This window comes from Lissotriton helveticus, chromosome 1_1 (assembly GCF_964261635.1).
Source record: "Lissotriton helveticus chromosome 1_1, aLisHel1.1, whole genome shotgun sequence".
Classification (NCBI taxonomy): Eukaryota; Metazoa; Chordata; class Amphibia; order Caudata; family Salamandridae; genus Lissotriton; species Lissotriton helveticus.
In genome coordinates, this window is record NC_136057.1 from 1,414,572,713 (window position 1) to 1,414,595,633 (window position 22,921).

Sequence of the window (22,921 nt, forward strand, 5' to 3'; positions counted from 1 at the left end):
GAAGACATGGCTTGGCAGTTCGGGCTGGACTGTTCCCATGAGGCACAGGGTCAGACTGATTTGCATATGGCCATGTCTGAACTGGGGTGGCTGAGTGAGCTAAAGAATGGTGATAGATTAAACCCAGATCAGTTGACTGGGGGTGATTGTTTGATTTGCTCAAATGCTCCGTCCATCATCCCCTTTTGAATAGCTTTCCCTGAGACTACTAAGCTGGTGAGCTGCTGAAGTAGGATATTTGGTTTACAGTGTCGAAGGCGGCGCTAAAATCAAGGAGGATTATAGCGGCCGATCCTCCCTGGTCTAAGATCTTCCTTGCCTCCTCCGTCACTGCCACCAACGCGGTTTCGGTCACATGCATGGGACGGAGTCCTGTTTGAGAAGGGTCAAGCAGGTGGTTAGTCTCGAGGAACTCTACTAGTACCGTGTTGGCATATTTTTCCAAGGTCTTGCTCAACCAGGGGAGCAGGGAAATTCGTCGATAATTACTAGGATTTCCCTGATCTGGATTAGGTTTTTTGAGAAGGGCCTTTACCATAGCGCACTTCCAGGGGGCGGGACAGAGCTTGTAGATAGAGAAGCATTAAGCAAGTTGAGTATAGTTGGAAGGACATTATGGGTAGCTGAAAGCAGAGTACGCGGAGGGGCTGGGTCATTAGGGAAGCCTGATTTCACCTGGCGCACACTAGATTCTAATGTAGTAAGGTTGAGAGCAGGGAAAGACTCAAGGGTAGTCCGAGATTGTATATCTAAAACAGAGGGTATAGTCAGCAGAGAATCAGTTAGAATAGGGGGGAAAGAGGTGTAGATATTTAGAATTTTTTGAAAGAAGATCTCGGCAAGATTGTTACAGCGGGCCTGTATATTAGTGGGGTCAGATGGTTTTTCTGGAAGCTTAAGGGGGGTTCTCACAATGCGATAAATCTCTTTCGGTTTAGAGGCTGCTGCGTTGATTTTTCCTTCAAAGAAGGTTGATTGTGCCAGTTTAATTTCGTTTTTATAAGTTCTGAGCAATTCTCTATAAGCAATTTTCCTGGAGGGGGAGTAATCCAATCTCCATTTCCTTTATAATCCTTTACATATGCGTTTCAATTCTCTCAATCCAGAGGAGTACCAAGGGGAAGTCTTTGTGCTGTGCTTAGATTCAATACATTTCAAGGGGAGTACCGAGTCTAAAGATTTAACCCCTTCGCAGCGGGGGTAATTCCCCTGCTGTGCTGGGGGGCACGCACAGCACCCCCGTGAGGCTCAGTGCTCGTGTGCTCACGACGAGCTGAGCTCCTCGCAGCCACACCCGTTTCTGTGGAACACTCAGCACAGCAGGGGAATTATCCCCGCGTGTGAGCGTTCCACGGCTCACGACGAGCTCAGCTCATCATGAGAACACGAGCACCGTGCCTCATGACGAGCTGAGCTCGTCATGAGCACGGAAGGAGTTAAAAATCCAGCTATTATACTCCTCATTAGCTGAGATGGGGTCTGGATTATTAAGTGGTCTGGAAGTATCTAAAGCTATTAGCCAGTCATCCAAGGGAAGTTTAGCCCAGTTTCTTTGCTTGAGTATTGTAGTATTAGGGAGGGGATGCCGGTCAGGAGTGACCCAGAAGAGGGGAATCAAAAAGTGGTCCGACCAAGGGAGAGGGGAGGGAGTTCCCACTGTAAAATCTATACAATTACTAAAAACAGGGTCAAGTAGATGACCTTTAATGTGAGTTGGGTCAAGTACTAGTTGGGTCATTTGCAGGGAGTAGAGGCTTGCTATCACTTCTAGGGCAGTGTGATCGGAGATTAATGTTAAGGTCTCCTAATAGTGTAAAATTCGCTGGAGTACATGCTAGGCTGGCTATGATGGAAGGGAGGATGTTAGAAAATTGTCCTAAGGTTCCGGGGGGACGATAAATGAGTATCCCCGAAAAGGTATTGGTGGGAGAGAAGTCTATAGCGAAAGAGAGACTTTCGCAATCTGGTATCAGATTGGAGGAGCTGCAGCACTTATAGCAGTCTCTGTAAATGATTGCTAGGCCGCCTCCTTTCCCCACTTTACGATCTTGGCGTAGTATTTGATACCCTTGGGGAATAGCCTGAACCAGATCCGGCTCTGACTCTGCATTGAGCCAGGTCTCTGTTAGGTATAAGACATCTTGGTTAAGTTCTTCTAAAAGTAGGTACATTTCCAAGGAGTGTTTCAGGAGTGACCTACAATTTAAAAGATACATATTTTGCAGATTTTTATTGTTTTTTATTGGTGTTGAACAGTTGAACTGAAAGCCACAATGTAGACAAGCTGAGCACTGGTGTCGACAAGTTCACCAGCTACATGATGGCTTCAGTGAAACAAAAGATGTTTGGTACCAAACATCTCGTATTAATAAACCCACACTGATTCTAGTGATGGATTTATTAATAGGTACCCCCTGAAATCTACTCGTCCACTAGTGTGCTAGCTGACTGGTCCAGTCCAGCCTGCCACCACAGACACACTTCTGATCCCTAGGAAATGAGTGCCCTGCTCTCAGAGGTCAGGAACAATGCCTGTTCCAAACAGAATGGTTATCAATCAGCATACCAAGGCCGGAGGCTTCAAAGCCATGCTGCTTTTGATATGCTACCCCAACATGCCCCAGATCTGGGAAATGCCACCCCCTCCTCCAAGGCTAATATGGAACCAGGACTGGTGGGAAATTAGTATACAAAGTAGACGTGGAGCACACCCAGGTCAGTCACACCCCTAAAGTGAGCTGCCTGATGTGCCCCACTCTAGGAAAATCCCGCCATCTTGGTGATGGCAGAATTTTGGAAACTGGGACAGGGCTATGCCCACTTCTCACAGGAAGTTGTCATAGGGAGTGTAGTAAGTGTAAATCCGTATTTGTAAGCGTAAACTACTCACTCTTACGGGTCTCAAGGCGCTGGGGGTCGTAGTGGAAATTTAGTGAGCTATTGCCCAGAGTCACACGGTGCTGAGCTGAGCTGCCACTTGAGCTGGGGGTCGAACCGTGAACCCTTTGCTCCGAAGTCAGCTGACCTGGCCGCTGCACCACACCTCTCCACGCGATCCCAAGTGGAGGTAGCCCATTGGCTACTACTCTCCACTCCCCTAACACCCCTAAATTTAGTATTAAGGGGACTCCTTGAATCCAGATCTTTAGATTCCACTACAAAGAAGAAGAAGAGGACACTGAAGAGCTGACCCCCGCAGAAAATGAAGACTGCTGTAGACGTTTAGTGCCAAACCCTGGCTGAGGCACAGAAACTCGTCAACTTGCAAAGACTCAACTCGCACTGCAACTGTGTATCCTCCACAAGCCACGGAGGGTTGCCAGCATTTTCCCCAGTAACTGGCATCTCCTTTGGAGTAGAGGAGCTTCTCATCTGCAGACTACAGGCACTGACTGCAACATCTGGTTTAAAGAAGCTGCTGTCCACTAGGTCCACCAAGCAGTAGCTGCCCAGGAGAAGGTAAGTGCACTCAAGGGGGTCAGATCAAACTTTCTGCCAAGCCTGAAGACACCAGGATCTCCACGAGCCCTCCTGCATCAATATCCAGTGTTACCAGGCCCTTACAGCGACCAAAGCATGTTCAAAGTCCAGTACTTATGATGAAGCAAGATTTCGCATATTACGCGACTTGCTTAAATCAAGAACCTCGAATCACATTATAATCCTATAATTAAATCTGTACGTTTTACTAATTTCCTTTTATTTTGGATATGCATGTATCTTAGTGATGCTTGCCTATGTGTTTACTAATACGAATAACTCGTGTCCCTATAATGGCCGCCGCTTGATGGGTTTGCTTCTGCGCATGCGTTAGTCACACTCACGTGACGTGACGTAGTTGCAGTTCTGGTGGGAAAATGTGCGCATGCGTGCTTGCGTCTAAAAATGGCTGTCGGTGTTCTAACGTGGTGAAGCTTGTGCAGATGCTCTCGTGTTATTGTCTGTTGCACTAATTATAATGCCATAGTATAATTTTTCAATTTAAGGAGTATAAAGTAGCTAGTCATAGTATGCAGTGAATTCATTTATTTCTATGTTTTAATTTGTTTTCGCTTACTTTTCATGTACCGCGGTATTGAGGGTCTGATACAATGCTCAAAGACTCCATATTGATGTGAGGTCCTGCGCATGTCCATATTCTGCCGGTGGCATTGACCAAGTGCCAACTGAAGGTCCCTGCCAAGACGTGCCTGGGAAGATGCACCTTCACCCAGCCGGACAAGCTAAAATATGTTACATTAGAAACAAATGTTATATTTTCTATTGTATTCTGTCATTTCTATAGTGAGAACCCCAAACCTGCTAGGCAGTCTCAGAAAATGGTAATTTAGGCTTGTAGAAGTTTGTTCTGATTGGGGTGTTGACCTATCCTACTTGGGGACCAATCGAAATTGGGGATTCTGACACTTGCAACATTTGGGGGGTGGTACACTGACCCGAAAACTGAACTAGCCTAGGATTAGCTAGAGATTTTGTCCGACTTGTCTGAATAGCTGACCTGTCACTGACCCAACGCACTCAATAGGTGACTGAATACAGAGCGCTGCGGAGCACTCTGTCCGAATTTGACCATAGACTCTAAAGGTTTTACTAAACCTTAAGTGCTGGCGGAGCACTTTGCTGGGGAGTTCGCTAACCCAATCGGGGTTCTGACTGATAGCTGCAGAGAGGGTGGAGCGCAGGCGTTGCTTCCGAACTGCGGGTGCTGGTCGTGCCTTGGTGGTCTGGTCCTGATCCTAATCTGGTTTTCCTGTCCTGTCCTGGGGTGTCCAATCTGCACCTGCTGTCCCATAGATGACTGTCCTTCCTTGGGGTATTTCCTGTTCTTAACTGACCCGTGGCCAGGGTTGGTCTGCACACCTTTCTAGGTAAATATAGTGCGAAAACTCTATACTGCACCTTCTATTTTCCTGTCTTTGCTTTAATAAAGACATTTCTTTGCATACGTTAATTTTCCATGCTTTCCGCAACCTACTATAAAAGTCACACAGTATATTTTTCCTTAGCATGTTCCTATGTTTCCCTACCTTTTAGAACACATTCTCTCCATACTGTTTATGAATCATAAATGTGGTATATAATTTTCTCCTGCAATCTGATTTTGACGTAATGATGCTAGAACTGTAGCGTGTTCCACTTTTCCCCCCTCCTATAGATGTATAGGATTTCCAATCTTTACCTTGCAGTATTTTCAAAACAGTAAAAGTCTAGTTCATGATCCATTTTCTGAAATCTATTTAGTATATCGCTTTGTTATTACTTTCCTATAGACTCATAAATGGCTGCCTTAGTTTTCTTTTTATATGGTTATGTGCTCTTCATTATTCTGATTATAGATTGTTTTCTCGTTGTAAATTGCATACACTCAGAATCTGATTTCTAAGATAAACTTTTAAAACTTCCCAGTAGTCTGTGGTTATTTGATAAATACAGGAGAAATAAAGTCGGTATTTGTATTTTGCCTGCCTTTTCTTTTACAGCTAGCTCCCTGATCCGTTGTGGTCATAGGTACCCGTAATGGTGGATTGGTAAGTCGGGTACAATAGAAATAAATAGGAAGGAACCAGGGTTACTGGTAGTAGAGTTGTTAGGTCACCCGATTAATGTATATGATAAATTGGAAAAATATGGGCCTGGTACGTGTATGGTGAAAATTATTGGCCGGGTGGCCTGCGATCTCTATCACTTACTCCAACAACATCACAGACGATCAGCCGACGAAGGATATCAGCATCACAGAGGCCAGCACCAAGAGTGGCCCAGTTGTCCTCTCTTTGTCCCCCTTGCTGGTCCTGATCGACAACAGAGAGCACCTTGATGCACGAGAGCAAGCCCACTACAAATACTCTCCACCTGGGCCACCTGGCCCGGGCCTAAGGAAACCGACTGCTCTTCCATGTTCCCAGGGTCCTCACAACCCGAGCCCCCAGTGGGAGCTCCCGAACTTGTCCCCAAGTCCCCCTTTGCAGCCTATTTCCAAGTGGCTCCTCCTACGATCTACCACGTAGCGTGCAAGGCTAACAACTCAGCCAGCACCTCTGCACCCAGACTCACCTGGGAAGGTAGGACCAATCTGCTGGTTGAACTTTGGTCCTTGTCCCACTACCACCTCACGACCGACTGAATGGGGGGTCCTACGGAAACGCATTGCAAGTATATTTATGCAGGGATTGTTCTTTCTCCCATAGGAAAGCATTACGCCTAAAAAAGCACTGCTGGTTAACATTGCTAAAACTGAAAAAGTCTATTCCGAAAAAGTACTTACCTTATTACGCAGTTTTGGGCTCAAAATATATATCAAAAGACCTGTTATTTTTCTAAATTGGTGTGGCTCTCCTTTTTTGAGTGTGTGTATCATTTATTGACTCTGTGTGTGCAACAACTGTCTAACACTGCTCTCTGATAAGCCTAAGACTGCACAACCAAACTACCCTAGATAGAGCCCCTTGGGATTGCTAGAGCAAACCCCTGTCCATTCACAAAGAATGCCTGGACTCTTTACAAAGCATACCTCTTTTTGGCATACTATATGAAGGAACAGCTTCCTACACGAACCATCTCAGAAATCATCCTACTCTATTGCATGTGAGCATCTCACAAATGTACTGTAAAGTCATACATTGAGATGTGAAGGCATACATACAGACATTTCTCCAATTCTCATTCTCACCTTTGCTTTCGTTTTCTTGCGGCCAGTACTAGTAGAAAGGAAATAAACACTGCATTGTGAACAGGGTAATAAGACAAAATACTGACAATCACATTAACTGTGCATCTTTTCTCTGTTAATTGACACTTGCTCTATTTTCCCATTACCTTTATTTTGTTCTCCTCATTATTTTGTCTTTTCTCAGTCTCCATTATCCCCATTCCCTGCTTCAGACGTCCTTACCGTTTGTGGCTTTCTGGACCTTAATCCAGGCTCTCTTTGTACAAATCTCTGCATAAAGGTGCCTTACAAGGACTGGTTATTTCATGTTCTAACAGATCACTCTAAGATGTTAGTCTCAAAAAGGTGTCAAAGAAAATCAAAGTAAATCATATCCTATCATATGCACACATTTTACAATGGAACTCAATTTTGTTGCACAAACCATGGTACTGATTTTGCTGATAAACAAATGCAGCAACTTTCACCCCCCTTTTTTACATATATATATATATGTGTGTGATCAAGGTCGTGGTAACGCGACCGAAACGCGTCATGCTGAATTGCACATGATTTTAACCTTTGTACTATTAAATTAATGGCTTTGTTTGCTGTTTGTTCGAGACGAGTCATTCATATAAAGTTGTACTGATCCACTGGGTTATTGTGAATACAATAATACTGATGATCCTGAATTATATAGTTATATATAATATTGGAACCTTTATTTTATGTTGTCAGGTTTTGTACTATTTTTGCACTTAGCACTTTAAGTCATGTGCAATATCTGTGGAACTAGAGCGATTAGTCTCTGCAACTTTAAGTTTTTATCATGGTGATTTTGTATATATATAAATATATCTTTTTTTTCAAAAATAATCATGAATTTCAATGATGGAGTTGCTCTTATGTTATGTCATTTTAGCACGCACAGTTTTTTTTTTAACCAATTTAAAATCATTTTTTATATTGCTATGAGCAGATCGCACTTTATGATATCATCAAGATTTATCAGCATATGTTGTTGTTTCAAGACCAAGAGAGGATCGATTGTTTAGGTTATATATAATAAGGGCACTTGCCCATTATAGTTTTTACAAATATAACCAGTATATGATCATTCATGTTATTTTGACAATGAAATATTTTGAACTTTTGCATCAACATGTATTTATCACGTGATTTTATTATGAATGAGCTACAATGTATATACTCACAGTATCGCTCAGTCTGTTGTCCACCTCTATTGTGGGGGAGGAATGCATGCTCTATTAGTTTGCAATATAAATTCACTTGATGGGTCGGGGCATGTCATGTGATCAAGACAGGGGCTTCCCTGTCGAAACGCGTCATGTCTGCTTTGGTGGAATAAAAGCATTGAATATTGCATTTGCTGTGTGGAAGTTCGTTTCCTGATTTTGCTGTCCAGACAGCGTTTGTTTTTATCAGGACTTTGTTTATATATATATATATATATATATATATATTGATGCTCCAACAGCCCTTCTCCCAGCCGAGAGAGAGGCAGAAAAGCAGCACTCGCGGGATGGGTTTCAGAGTTTCTTTTTATTTTTTAGTGCAGACGCGTTTCGGGCAAAGCCCTTTGTCAATTTACATTGACAGGGGCTTCCCTCTCGGCTGGGAGAAGGGCTGTTGGAGCATCAATATTGCACGGCGCGTCGACCGTGTAGCGGCACCCACCGCCTGAGCCCCGTCTTTTCGGCGCGATTGGAGCGTTTATATATATATATATATATATATATATATATATATATTCACTGAAAAAACCATAGGTTATAGACCATATATAGTTAGGAATTAGCATTTAAAAAACCTTATTTTACTCACACAAAACCATTGAAATTCCATATATAGTTAGTTGTACTAACTATATATCGCGCACCCGCAATCCACTGCTGATGATGTCACATATTACATCATTCATGACATGGTCAGTGACATCACTGATGACATCACTGATGACATCTCAAATGACATCACTGATGACATCACTGATGACATCTCATTTGACATTACTCATGACATCATTCATGTGATGATACGATGAACCTCTTCAGACTCTAATATAACCGTAGATACACTCAGTGTAAACAGACACTCACAGACTGTCACTCATCCATGGAGTTACTCACACACCTAATCAGTCTTGCAAAGAATCAATCACACCTCCATTTGCTCAACTATATCGTTAAACACACCTTACTTATTGAAAAATATAATAACACATATTTACTCTGTTATACAATCCCTGATACAAGTTCACAATAATCCATACAGCCACTCACACATTCACTGGCTCTTATGCACAGTTATTTATATATGTCAACTACCACATGTACTGTGTTTTACATATGTACTTACTTTGACATGTAGCACTGAGATATCCATTCACTCACCAATACACTCATGCACACAGTAAACCGCCCATACAGCTGTTTCCACATGCACTTTTGAACCCATACATCTATGCACAGAGTCATACACCTCCCAGCCACCCACACACACTCTCAGTCTCCAATACAAATGCTTGGGCAACCAATCAATAACCCATATAGTTACTCATATAGCTAATGATCAACACATGCAGCAGTTTACAGAACAACAGACATAATGATGCACAAATTAAGACAGTTTAGTCACTAACCCATGCGCTCAGTGAGACACATTTAACCACTCACTCATACAGTCAGTCATGCACCTACTAAATTCATCTTCCAGACACTTATACATCCACTCATTCTTCAATATATAAGACATATTTTAACTTTACAGAAACATACAGTCACTGGATGTTGTCATCAGTGATGTCATCAGTGATGTCATTTGAGATGTCATCAGTGATGTCATCAGTGATGTCACTGACCATGTCATGAATGATGTAATATGTGACATCATCAGCAGTGGATTGCGGGTGCGCGATATATAGTTAGTACAACTAACTATATATGGAATTTCAATGGTTTTGTGTGAGTAAAATAAGGTTTTTTAAATGCTAATTCCTAACTATATATGGTCTATAACCTATGGTTTTTTCAGTGAATTTTCAAGGTTTTGTAAATGCTAATTCCTAACTATATATGGTCTATAACCTATGAATTTCATAGGTTTTTTAATAGCAAATCTTTATAAAAATAATACATTTTAAATCTAATTTTATATTTTATAATTTTTTTATTTTTTTTTTAATATTATTTTTAGTGCGCTCCCGGGGCGCGGACAGGTGAACGCACGGGTAAGCGCAATCTTGCGGCGCGCCCCAGGGCGCGTACTAATGCGCGTCCCGGAAGCGCTATTGCCGAGAACGAAAACAACATTGTGACGTATCGCGTAGCCGCCACGCCTTGCGTCATAAGACACGTATCGCGTAGCCGCGAGATGCGTCTTATGACGTAAGCGCACCCGGAAGCGCATACGATCGCGCAACGTAAGCGCCCCGATGCGCTTACGATACACGCCCGGGACGCGCCCCGGGGCGCGTAGCGTAAGCGCGTCAAACCATGTGACTTTAAAATAACACTTTTCATTGGTTCAGAACTTTTTTTTTTCCAAATTGTGTGAAACCCACCCATTTCTCTCACTATTGCTTTGTACTTGGAGAGAGCAAGAGCTGTTGTGTCTACTCTATCTCCTACTTTTCTGATCTCCAGCAATGGCTGCAAGAGAGTCATCCAGCAGTGATTCAGAGGGATTTTTAGATGAGGACCCTCCTCAGCAAAAGAAAAAAAACCATTTCATCTGGAAATTTTACGAAATCCCAGAAGGACAGAAAAAAGTCAACGCTCCCAAAGTAACATGCAAAATATGTGGGAGTAGTTTATCCAGAGGCAATCCTCTGAAAAAATATAGTTTTGGGAATGCTAATTTGATCCGGCATGTTAAAAGAAGACACCCTAACAACTTTGCCAGGGAGAGTGTCAGAGAGCTGGCACGGAATGCACCCACAGATGGCGGCAGCACCTCCACTGGTGGAGCAACACCTTCGGGACCACCCCGTGGAAGAATGGTCCCTAACATTCAGCCGGTGTTTGCGGGCATCAAATTTTCGTGCACAGAGTGTGACGAACTGCTCTGCTATGGGGAGCAGAGTGTTGAACTGATTGCCCTAAAGAAGCAGCAACACCGCTGCTCTGCCAGTCCCAAATTTTTCAATTTTTTTTGCTCCTGTTGAGCAGTTTTGCAATCCTTGTTTTTGTTTTTTCCCTTGAAAAAAATCCAAAAAAAATATAAAATTGTTTTTAAAAAGTCTAAAAAAATATAAAACAACAAAAACAAAAAAATATATATAAAACAACAAAATCAAAAAAAAAGTTCTTTTCAGAACTACCTCCAATTTTTAAAAAGAAGCTTTATTTTTTTAAAAGTCTGTCATTTTTAATCTCCATGGTACGCTCCCCCGTACGCTCCCCGGTGCGCGTACCGAGCGCTCACCCCCGCGAAAATCGTTTTTTTTTAAATTTATTTTTTCACCCGCGGGAGCCTTTTATGGCCCCCACATGAAACCTAGGGGGTCAGGGGGTGTGTACCCTGCCCCCTCTTGCTCATTTCCCCCTTTGATTTTTGCCACCTCTTGTGTCTCAATCCTACCGAGACACAAGATGGCGGCCGCTGCGGACTGTTTCGAATGTTTACAGACACCCGAGAACCAATCAGCTTGCCGTGCGCAAGTCGCGTTGCGCGCCTGGAGCGCTCCCCGGTACGCGTACGGAGGAGCGCTCCAGGCGCGGCTCTAGATATATATCTTTTTTTGAACGTTAATTTCTCAAAATCCACTGTAGCACATATATTGAGACCTACAAAAGGCACATCGGGCTACCAGTCCCTACAATTTTGCCAAGTTTCATGCAAATCCATTCAGCCGTTCGGGCTAAAAGTGAGGCCAACCGCCCTATGGAAAACTCAATGTTAAAAACACGTTTTGGGACCCCCCTTTTTTCTCGGCCCCCCCTTGACGAACCCCCCCCAAATTTTCAAGGGCTGCTCAGAAACAAAATGTTCCATTTTCCTGAAAATTTCAGCCAATTCCGTCTACAAACGCCAAAGTTATTAGACATAGAATTTTCAAAAATCCCATAGGGAAAAAATCCTAACTATATATACCTACTGGCGACCGCCAGTAGGTAATATATATATATATATATATATATATATATATATATATATATATATATATATATATATATATATATATATATATATATATATATATGTGTTTGTGATCAAGGTCGTGGTAACGTGACCGTAACGTGTGTCATGCTGAACTACCAAAAATAAAACTGCACGGAAGTTTATACCAGCACGCTGTGGTCTGTACCTGTGTTCCTGTATGAATGACTCCATGGGATTGTGATTCGTCATAGATATATGTATGTGATCAAGGGCACTTGATGCCCGAAACGCGTCATGTGAGGAGTGAGAGAAAGGAGAAATAATCGTACCTGTCATTTCAAGCTGCCTGGTGGGCCATTGATTTCCATGTTCGCCGAAAGGAAGTGCTGGAAGTAGTTGCTGGTAAATATATATATATATATACAGAAAATCATTTGGGAAAGTGAGCTGGTTTTAAAGAATAAAAGGTGTTTCCTTCCTCTGTGAAGTGGCGTCTCTGAGCTCGGGGGCATTGTTGGGATGTTTTGACACGACGGCCTCGGCCGTGGGAGATTGCACCGCCTCATGAACTGGAAAAGAGGTCTGTCTGGCTGTTTGAAAAACGTCAGCCAGCATTCAGCACGGAGGAATTTTGTCATTGAAAACCGGAGCACCTTCCAGGAGCCCACTGGAGGGCTACGAACATTGAGAGTAACATTTGGGGAGTACAAATAATGACAATCACACGGACCCCACCGGAGGGTGTAATTTTGGACTGCAATACCCAGCATGCCACGTATTAGAGGGTGGTTACATTGTGGGTGAAAACCTTTTGCAGTTCTACTCCGTGTTTTTGATCTTTCCCCCTCCCTATTGAATAAGATGCAGGTGCATTGAAAGAGGGACAGAAAATCATTTGGGAAAGTGAGCTGTTTTAAAGAATAAAAGGTGTTTCCTTCCTCTGTGGAGTGGCGTCTCTGAGCTCGGGGGCATTGTTGGGATATATATATATATATATATATATATATATATATCAAACACACAAGAGTTGCCCCTATGAAAACGCCACACACTTGGAGAGGTTTACTCCGTTTATTGCAGGTTTGCAGATACATGCAGTCCTCAAATTCCGGGCACATTCTTATCGCCAAACGCGTTTCGGACAGCCTTCTGTCCTTGATCACTGGCACTGAAACAAAGTCACGGCTGTCATGGGGGATGACTAATAAATGCTGAGTCCCGCCCCAGTGGGCGTATGCCCCAAGGCTTGCTGGTTCTCGTAGTCCCCTTGTGATAAAACCGCAGTGGGTGCTGCCATGATTTGCTGAATTTCATAAAAAAGTTTTACCCATGTGGGCTCCTTCGATTTGAGGCTTGCTGCTTGCACTGCCATTAATAAAACCCACAGATAATGGGCTCTCCAGTCCTTGTTGCGTGCCGATTATGCAGCCTCGCAGGTCCGCTCGTGAGCAGCAGGGCGTTTTCGCGGCTTAGGCGTACCGCTCAATATCAAACACACAAGAGTTGCCCCTATGAAAACGCCACACACTTGGAGAGGTTTACTCCGTTTATTGCAGGTTTGCAGATACATGCAGTCCTCAAATTCCGGGCACATTCTTATCGCCAAACGCGTTTCGGACAGCCTTCTGTCCTTGATCACTGGCACTGAAACAAAGTCACGGCTGTCATGGGGGATGACTAATAAATGCTGAGTCCCGCCCCAGTGGGCGTATGCCCCAAGGCTTGCTGGTTCTCGTAGTCCCCTTGTGATAAAACCGCAGTGGGTGCTGCCATGATTTGCTGAATTTCATAAAAAAGTTTTACCCATGTGGGCTCCTTCGATTTGAGGCTTGCTGCTTGCACTGCCATTAATAAAACCCACAGATAATGGGCTCTCCAGTCCTTGTTGCGTGCCGATTATGCAGCCTCGCAGGTCCGCTCGTGAGCAGCAGGGCGTTTTCGCGGCTTAGGCGTACCGCTCAATATCAAACACACAAGAGTTGCCCCTATGAAAACGCCACACACTTGGAGAGGTTTACTCCGTTTATTGCAGGTTTGCAGATACATGCAGTCCTCAAATTCCGGGCACATTCTTATCGCCAAACGCGTTTCGGACAGCCTTCTGTCCTTGATCACTGGCACTGAAACAAAGTCACGGCTGTCATGGGGGATGACTAATAAATGCTGAGTCCCGCGTGGCTGCATAATCGGCACGCAACAAGGACTGGAGAGCCCATTATCTGTGGGTTTTATTAATGGCAGTGCAAGCAGCAAGCCTCAAATCGAAGGAGCCCACATGGGTAAAACTTTTTATGGCGATAAGAATGTGCCCGGAATTTGAGGACTGCATGTATCTGCAAACCTGCAATAAACGGAGTAAACCTCTCCAAGTGTGTGGCGTTTTCATAGGGGCAACTCTTGTGTGTTTGATATTGAGCGGTACGCCTAAGCCGCGAAAACGCCCTGCTGCTCACGAGCGGACCTGCGAGGCTGCATAATCGGCACGCAACAAGGACTGGAGAGCCCATTATCTGTGGGTTTTATTAATGGCAGTGCAAGCAGCAAGCCTCAAATCGAAGGAGCCCACATGGGTAAAACTTTTTATGGCGATAAGAATGTGCCCGGAATTTGAGGACTGCATGTATCTGCAAACCTGCAATAAACGGAGTAAACCTCTCCAAGTGTGTGGCGTTTTCATAGGGGCAACTCTTGTGTGTTTGATATTGAGCGGTACGCCTAAGCCGCGAAAACGCCCTGCTGCTCACGAGCGGACCTGCGAGGCTGCATAATCGGCACGCAACAAGGACTGGAGAGCCCATTATCTGTGGGTTTTATTAATGGCAGTGCAAGCAGCAAGCCTCAAATCGAAGGAGCCCACATGGGTAAAACTTTTTATGGCGATAAGAATGTGCCCGGAATTTGAGGACTGCATGTATCTGCAAACCTGCAATAAACGGAGTAAACCTCTCCAAGTGTGTGGCGTTTTCATAGGGGCAACTCTTGTGTGTTTGATATTGAGCGGTACGCCTAAGCCGCGAAAACGCCCTGCTGCTCACGAGCGGACCTGCGAGGCTGCATAATCGGCACGCAACAAGGACTGGAGAGCCCATTATCTGTGGGTTTTATTAATGGCAGTGCAAGCAGCAAGCCTCAAATCGAAGGAGCCCACATGGGTAAAACTTTTTATGGCGATAAGAATGTGCCCGGAATTTGAGGACTGCATGTATCTGCAAACCTGCAATAAACGGAGTAAACCTCTCCAAGTGTGTGGCGTTTTCATAGGGGCAACTCTTGTGTGTTTGATATTGAGCGGTACGCCTAAGCCGCGAAAACGCCCTGCTGCTCACGAGCGGACCTGCGAGGCTGCATAATCGGCACGCAACAAGGACTGGAGAGCCCATTATCTGTGGGTTTTATTAATGGCAGTGCAAGCAGCAAGCCTCAAATCGAAGGAGCCCACATGGGTAAAACTTTTTATGGCGATAAGAATGTGCCCGGAATTTGAGGACTGCATGTATCTGCAAACCTGCAATAAACGGAGTAAACCTCTCCAAGTGTGTGGCGTTTTCATAGGGGCAACTCTTGTGTGTTTGATATTGAGCGGTACGCCTAAGCCGCGAAAACGCCCTGCTGCTCACGAGCGGACCTGCGAGGCTGCATAATCGGCACGCAACAAGGACTGGAGAGCCCATTATCTGTGGGTTTTATTAATGGCAGTGCAAGCAGCAAGCCTCAAATCGAAGGAGCCCACATGGGTAAAACTTTTTATGGCGATAAGAATGTGCCCGGAATTTGAGGACTGCATGTATCTGCAAACCTGCAATAAACGGAGTAAACCTCTCCAAGTGTGTGGCGTTTTCATAGGGGCAACTCTTGTGTGTTTGATATTGAGCGGTACGCCTAAGCCGCGAAAACGCCCTGCTGCTCACGAGCGGACCTGCGTGGCTGCATAATCGGCACGCAACAAGGACTGGAGAGCCCATTATCTGTGGGTTTTATTAATGGCAGTGCAAGCAGCAAGCCTCAAATCGAAGGAGCCCACATGGGTAAAACTTTTTATGGCGATAAGAATGTGCCCGGAATTTGAGGACTGCATGTATCTGCAAACCTGCAATAAACGGAGTAAACCTCTCCAAGTGTGTGGCGTTTTCATAGGGGCAACTCTTGTGTGTTTGATATTGAGCGGTACGCCTAAGCCGCGAAAACGCCCTGCTGCTCACGAGCGGACCTGCGAGGCTGCATAATCGGCACGCAACAAGGACTGGAGAGCCCATTATCTGTGGGTTTTATTAATGGCAGTGCAAGCAGCAAGCCTCAAATCGAAGGAGCCCACATGGGTAAAACTTTTTATGGCGATAAGAATGTGCCCGGAATTTGAGGACTGCATGTATCTGCAAACCTGCAATAAACGGAGTAAACCTCTCCAAGTGTGTGGCGTTTTCATAGGGGCAACTCTTGTGTGTTTGATATATATATATATATATATATATATATATATATATATTACCTACTGGCGGTCGCCAGTAGGTATATATAGTTAGGATTTTTTCTCTATGGGTTTTTTGAAAATTCTATGTCTAATAACTTTGGCGTTTGTGGACGGAATTGGCTGAAATTTTCAGGAAAATGGCACATTTTGTTTCTGAGCAGCCCCTGAAAATTGGGGGGGGGTTCGTCCAGGGGGGGTCGAGAAAAAAGGGGGGTCCCAAAACGTGTTTTTAACATTGAGTTTTCCATAGGGCGGTTGGCCTCACTTTTAGCCCGAACGGCTGAATGGATTTGCACGAAACTTGGCAAAATTGTAGGGACTGGTAGCCCGATGTGCCTTTTGTAGGTCTCAATATATGTGCTCCAGTGGATTTTGAGAAATTAACGTTTAAAAAAAGATATATATCTGTAACAGCGGACCGGGCAGCGCTCCAGTTCGCGTACTTTTCGCGCAACGGAGCTTTGTGAAGCGAAGCTGATTGGTTCTCCGGCGTCTGTCAACATTCCAAACAGTCCGTAGCGGCCGCCATCTTGTCTCTCGGTAGGATCGAGAGACAAGAGGAGGCGAAAGGGAAGGGGCAAATGACGATAAGGGGGCATAGTAGATCCTCCCTGACCTCTTAGGTTTGATGTACCATTTTGCCAAGTTTGGTGTAATTCCGTTCAGCCATTCAGGCTGTAGACGTATCTAAATGTCAATAATCGAACGGCTGAATGGATTTGCACGAAACTTGGCAAAATATTAGGGACTGGTAGCCCGATGTGCCTTTGCTAGGTCTCAATATATGTGCTCCAGTGGATTTTGAGAAATTAACGTTCAAAAAAAGATATATATCTGTAACAGCGCTCCGCTTCGCGTACTTTTCGCGTTACGGAGCTTTGCGAAGCTGATTGGTTCTCCGGCGTCTGTCAACATTCCAAACAGTCCGTAGCGGCCGCCATCTTGTCTCTGGGTAGGATCGAGAGACAAGAGGAGGCCAAAGCGAAGGGGGAAATGACCATAAGGGGGCATAGTAGATCCTTCCTGACCTCTTAGGTTTGATGTACCATTTTGCCAAGTTTGGTGTAATTCCGTTCAGCCATTCAGGCTGTAGACGTATGTAAATGTCCTATGGAAAATTGCATGGGGAAAACACATTTGAAAGTGTTGAAATTTAGAACCAATTAAAATGTTACTTTGGTTTTGTATTTGTGTGTGATGAAAGTTAATTGGTTATGTATATATGTCAAATGAGAGGAAACCACAGCCATTTTGTGATACTACTGTCTGAGGTACATTTGTGAGGAATTTTTGGTGGTGAATTTCTGGTGTTTGATTTACACAGTACTAACACTTCTCCTACTTTTAAAAAGGTGAGTTGTTAATTTGTAAGGGGAACTATGTTGTACACTTGAAGATAATTTGAAAAATGTTTTCTGTTATTTATTTGCAGTCCTTCTGTTATACTAAATACTTCATAAAGTTAGTTTTATATTATGTATTACTAAAAACGATAAATGAAAGTGATTATTTTTTTCTGCAATTTACAGCAAGCAATTTCAAAATAAAATGGCTCACAATGAAGAGACCGTGGCAATTTCTTTTGAATTGTCCACTACATTGATTGAAATTGAGAGCACCAATAATGAAATATTGTCACAAGGAGGAGATGACTTGTATGATTCCATTAGATTGATTGAAATGGACAGCACCAATAATGAAATATTGTCACAAGGAGGAGATGACTTGAATGATTCCACTACATTGATTGAAATTGAGAGCACCAATAATGAAATATTGTCACAAGGAGGAGATGACTTGTATGATTCCATTAGATTGATTGAAATGGACAGCACCAATAATGAAATATTGTCACAAGGAGGAGATGACTTTAATGATTCCACTACATTGATTGAAATTGAGAGCACCAATAATGAAATATTGTCACGAGGAGATGACTTGAATGATTCCACTACATTGATTGAAATTGACAGCACCAATAATGAAATATTGTCACAAGGAGGAGATGACTTGAATGATTCCACTACATTGATTGAAATTGACAGCACCAATAATGAAATATTGTCACAAGGAGGAGATGACTTGAATGATTTTTTTGATCAATCTGTTGATGGCGAATTTATCGAATGTTTGGAGACCATAGAGTTACAAGAATCATCATTGCAGACTTTTCATGAGGAAATTGCTGATGAGGACATGTTACTAGTTCTTTCAAATTTAGAAAATTCTGAAGAATAAATTTATATTTAGAAATCAAAAATTGTTTGAGACATTATTCATTTTTATTTTTAATTTATGAGGTTGTAGCGAAGTGATTGTAGTATAAAATGAGACTTATAGTATAGAGTGCAACATTTTTATGTTACATGGTAAGTTTACTCATATTTACTTCCCTTCTGCCACTATATTATCTCCAATGTGTATTTGACATCTCTTCTTCATCTCCGGCCTCCTTTCTCTCACTGTGTGTCTCCGATGCATCTTATCGCTGCTATTTTGTGTAATTACAGAAGAGAGTAAAATAAAATAGTTCGGAACGTGAAAAGGGGGCAAAGTAGAGTACCCCTCACCCCCTAGGCCTTTTCAGGCGGTCCCAAAAGGATCAGTTTCTGCTTTCCTGAGAGATTATGGTATGAGTTCCATATACCACAATAATTTGCATTACAACATGCAAGATATCTATCTCCTATTACCAACTTTTGGAGATATTCGCGCTAAGCGCGAATATCTCCAAAAAGTAACACCTGCCCTGAGCAGTTCTTAGCCATGTTATCCAATGGGAGGTGGATAACATGGCTAAGAGCATTAGCTCGGTAATGCATGAATATCGCTGACTTTTTAGCGATATTCATGCATTGCGGCCGTTTATTATCGCATTTGCGATAAACCTTGATAATAGCAAGGTTTATCTTCGATAATTTCTGACGATGCTTAGCGGTAAAAAATTCGTTGGTAAGCATCGTTAGCGATAAATATCGCTTAACTTTGGTAATATGCACCAACGTCTGTTAACGTTCGATTCGAAGGAAATGAGGAAGTGTTGAAAAACATTGTTTGCGCCATCTTGCCTTTTTTGAAATGCCACACTTTTGTCGTGCACGGCAGCCATTTTAGATGCCTTGACCAGACCCACTCTCTGCACGCTGTCGATTCGTAGCATGGCTCCCCACCCTCGCAAGCATCTTCCCCAGGCACTGGTCACCCCCGCTCTCTGTCTTATGCATGGGCAATAAACCTCCCCCCATCTGCGCTGCTCTTCCCTGAGAATCACACTCTGTGCCCGCCCGACACCTCCCTTTCGCCCTATTCACTACTGCACCCTCTGACACTCCTCTTCCTCTGTGTCCGATTGTCCAGGCTATCAGCTAGCCCTGCAGATGTAGTTTATGGCTCCAGCTGTAAAGAATCACCCCTCTTCAAAGGAGTTATAGTAGATCAAGGCCCACACCCGATGAGATCCGTCACACCACACGTGTTCCTACTATCTGAAAACCATCCTGTATTGTGATTGGGGAGGGGACCGAGCCTGAAGCGGAAGATTCCAGGAATGACTATTTGTACATCAAAGTTTTTACAATTATGTGTCACATTAAAAATATATAGCACTCCAACAAAGTAGTAGGAATATAAAACTTTAATAACATATAAATATATACAACAAAACAAAAACAGTAAAAACATTTAAACAACGAAGAGACCGTGGCAATTTCTTTTGAATTCCTGATGAGGACATGTTACTAGTTCTTTCAAATTATGAAAATTCAGAAGATGTTGCCTGGGGGTGGGTCGTCAGTAGCAGTCTGTTGTGCGAATAGTTCCAAGGCAGCAGAACGCGCTGAAATCTAGATGGCACGAAAGTGATGTCTAGTAAGTTGCCGCCCAGCAAATAACGGCGTGGGGCGCCGCGGGGGTGAGTGAGTCCAGTAGGCACCACAGCTATTCTTACCGGCATTGCAGAATTACTGCTGGGGACAATGCCTGTGCTGTAGCAGGGTCACAGCAGAAACAAAAAGGATTCTGTTGAAGATGTTGTTGGTTTTCAATTTGAAAACAGTTCTGGTGTCAACTGCTATGCTAATGTAGTGGTTAATGTTTTGTTTTCTCTAGAAAATGTAAAAGAGGGGGAGGCAGTCCAAAGTTCCGTTAAAAGGGCAAAGGAAAGGATCGGTGGTTTGAACTATCAGTCAAAAAGGGGAGGGGGTGCAACAATTTTTCCTACCGGGTCACACTGTGCTTTCACCGGAACTGAGGTCTGCAGGATTCTAGTAATTCAAAGTGAGGCTGGCGCCAGCATGGGAGCGCCGACGTCCCGCGGATACAGTTTCGTCACTCCACGGGCGATCATGGCAGTCATTCCCCATCGGGGGTCGGAGACTCCCGCGGCTCCTCTAGAATCTTCAAGGTCGTGGAGGACTACGGTGGTGGAGTCAACCAGTGACCGGGCCATTTCTTTATGCTGGGCCCGCTCTTGCCAGGTCGACCGCCATTTTGAGAGTTCGGTAGCTACTGGCGATCGCGGGGTCAAATGAGCGGACGGGCTCCACCCTGCCGGGCGAGACGTTGCAGCATGGCCACAGTGGAAGAACCCTTTTCCGGGCGCCTGGAGCGCTGAGGGTGCAGCTGGGAAGCCTCCACCTGGGGAGGCGGGAGAGGCCTGTTCGCACCGTCTCTCCCTCCCAGTGCACCCCACGGCGTCTCGCTTGAGATTTGTTATGGCCGGACCAGGCGATGAGGACGAGGGGGGGGGGTCGGAGGCATGTGCAAGACATCCCCCCCCAGTGTTATCGCAGCCATTATTCAAGAAAGAAGAAGTGTCCCGTCCGTCTTCGGGCCGGGCTTCCGGTGGATGTCGGCCGGACGCCCCTGGCTCTGGCCCCATGAACGGGTTCCTTGGTTTATCGGCTGCAGCCGGATCCCGTCGGCCTCGGCCCCCCGACCGTTGGTGGCCGGACCGGAAGAGCATGTGGCGGGACTACCTGAAACTGTCAAGGGCCACCGCGGCCGGACTGGGAGAGAGAGGGGAGGGTCGAGGAGATATTCCCCCCCTGCAACTCTTCAGCGTTGTAAAGGCAATCCCCTGGCCGGGTCCCGCTGGCCTCGGCCTCTCCTCCGGCTACACCCTACGTTAGGATCTCCTGGCCGAGGCGTGGCAGCAGGACCCGCCTTATATGGGCTGCTCCCGGCTGGGCGTAGCCGCAACCCTGCCCCACCTTGGAAGTTTCCAGAGTGGGGGCGGATGTTCTACTGACTTGCATTTTCCCTAGTCTATCGATTTTTTTGGCGTGGCAGGCGGTGGGACAGCGAGGGGTGATTTGGTTTCTCTTACTGTTTTTCTGGTCTCTCACCACTGGCATATTTTAACGTTTTCTTGTTTCTAGGACATTAATAGGTTTTATCATTACGTTATGTTATCGTTTCTTTGTTCGTTGTTTAATAAAAGTTCATGTTCATCAGTGGCCTACTGATTTTCGTTTTCCTATTCTTTTCTTTCCAGGTTGTTTCATGCTAAAGTTTCTGTTAACAGGATACAGTGATCACTTCGTTATTATTGCATATGTCCTTTTCACTAGGGGTGCTCTCTGGTCGGGCCAGATGACGTATCTCTAGTAAATGGTCCGGGTGAAACAGGTGCATCAATCAGTGGGGAGTAGATAGGCATGACAGATTACAACGGGGGAGAAAGGTCCGCATTACGTACCCTTTCCCTATTGCAAAGATTTTCCTACGTATATTTGCAAACAGGGAATACCTCCAAAAAGAACCAATTCCCAAACAGTCAATGTTTGGGGAAACAATCAATCAATGAGGAACGAAATAGGCACGACGTGTTAAAGGTTTGCGTTACCTACCCTTCACTATCTGCAAAGGGAGAGAGAATATTCCTATTCTTCCTCGTTTGCAGGCAGAGAAGATTCTTAAGAGAACCAACTTCGAACAATTCAATGCTCGATTCAAACAATCAACAAGGGGTACTGTGAACACAAATGAACGCCGCTTATGTACATACACATTGGTATTATCAACAGGTTATTCCTAATGTTTCTATTTTAGGGAGGTCAAAAAGAGATCCCATTAGTGGCCTACTGATTTTGCTCGATTCCTTTTGTTTTTTTACACGATTTTTCGCTATCTGCAAAGACTAAACAGAGTATTGCGACTCTGTGCTTGTTTGTAAATAGAGAATGAACCAAAGAGAACAATCAATCAAATGGAGAGAGAAGCAGGCACGACGGATTACAACGGGGGCAAAGGCCTGCGTTAACTACCCTTCACTATCTGCAAAGAGAGAGTACTCCTAATAGAAATGAGGGGTGGGGGGCAGCATTCAAAGCAGATCAGTGTGCATAAACACGAAAATGTTTTTACTTACCACGTACTTGACATTCGACAGCTTATGATATTTGCTATTAAAAAACCATTGAAATTCACTGAAAAAACCATAGGTTATAGACCATATATAGTTAGGAATTAGCATTTAAAAAACCTTATTTTACTCACACAAAACCATTGAAATTCCATATATAGTTAGTTGCACTAACTATATATCGCGCACCCGCAATCCACTGCTGATCATGTCACATATTACATCATTCATGACATGGTCAGTGACATCACTGATGACATCTCAAATGACATCACTGATGACATCACTGATGACATCTCATTTGACATCATTC

General features: G+C 44.2%; 1 protein-coding gene across 2 annotated transcripts in view; it reads right to left on the reverse strand.

The window, feature by feature from the left end:
• Positions 1 to 22,921, reverse strand: part of C1_1H19orf38 (chromosome 1_1 C19orf38 homolog) — a 134,105-nt gene that overhangs the window by 30,254 nt on the left and 80,930 nt on the right. For both annotated transcript variants that reach the window (XM_078658052.1, XM_078658061.1), the window contains one exon: positions 6,671 to 6,698. In XM_078658052.1, the coding sequence (XP_078514178.1) occupies positions 6,671 to 6,698 (28 nt within the window). The remainder of the gene's footprint in view (positions 1 to 6,670; positions 6,699 to 22,921) is intronic.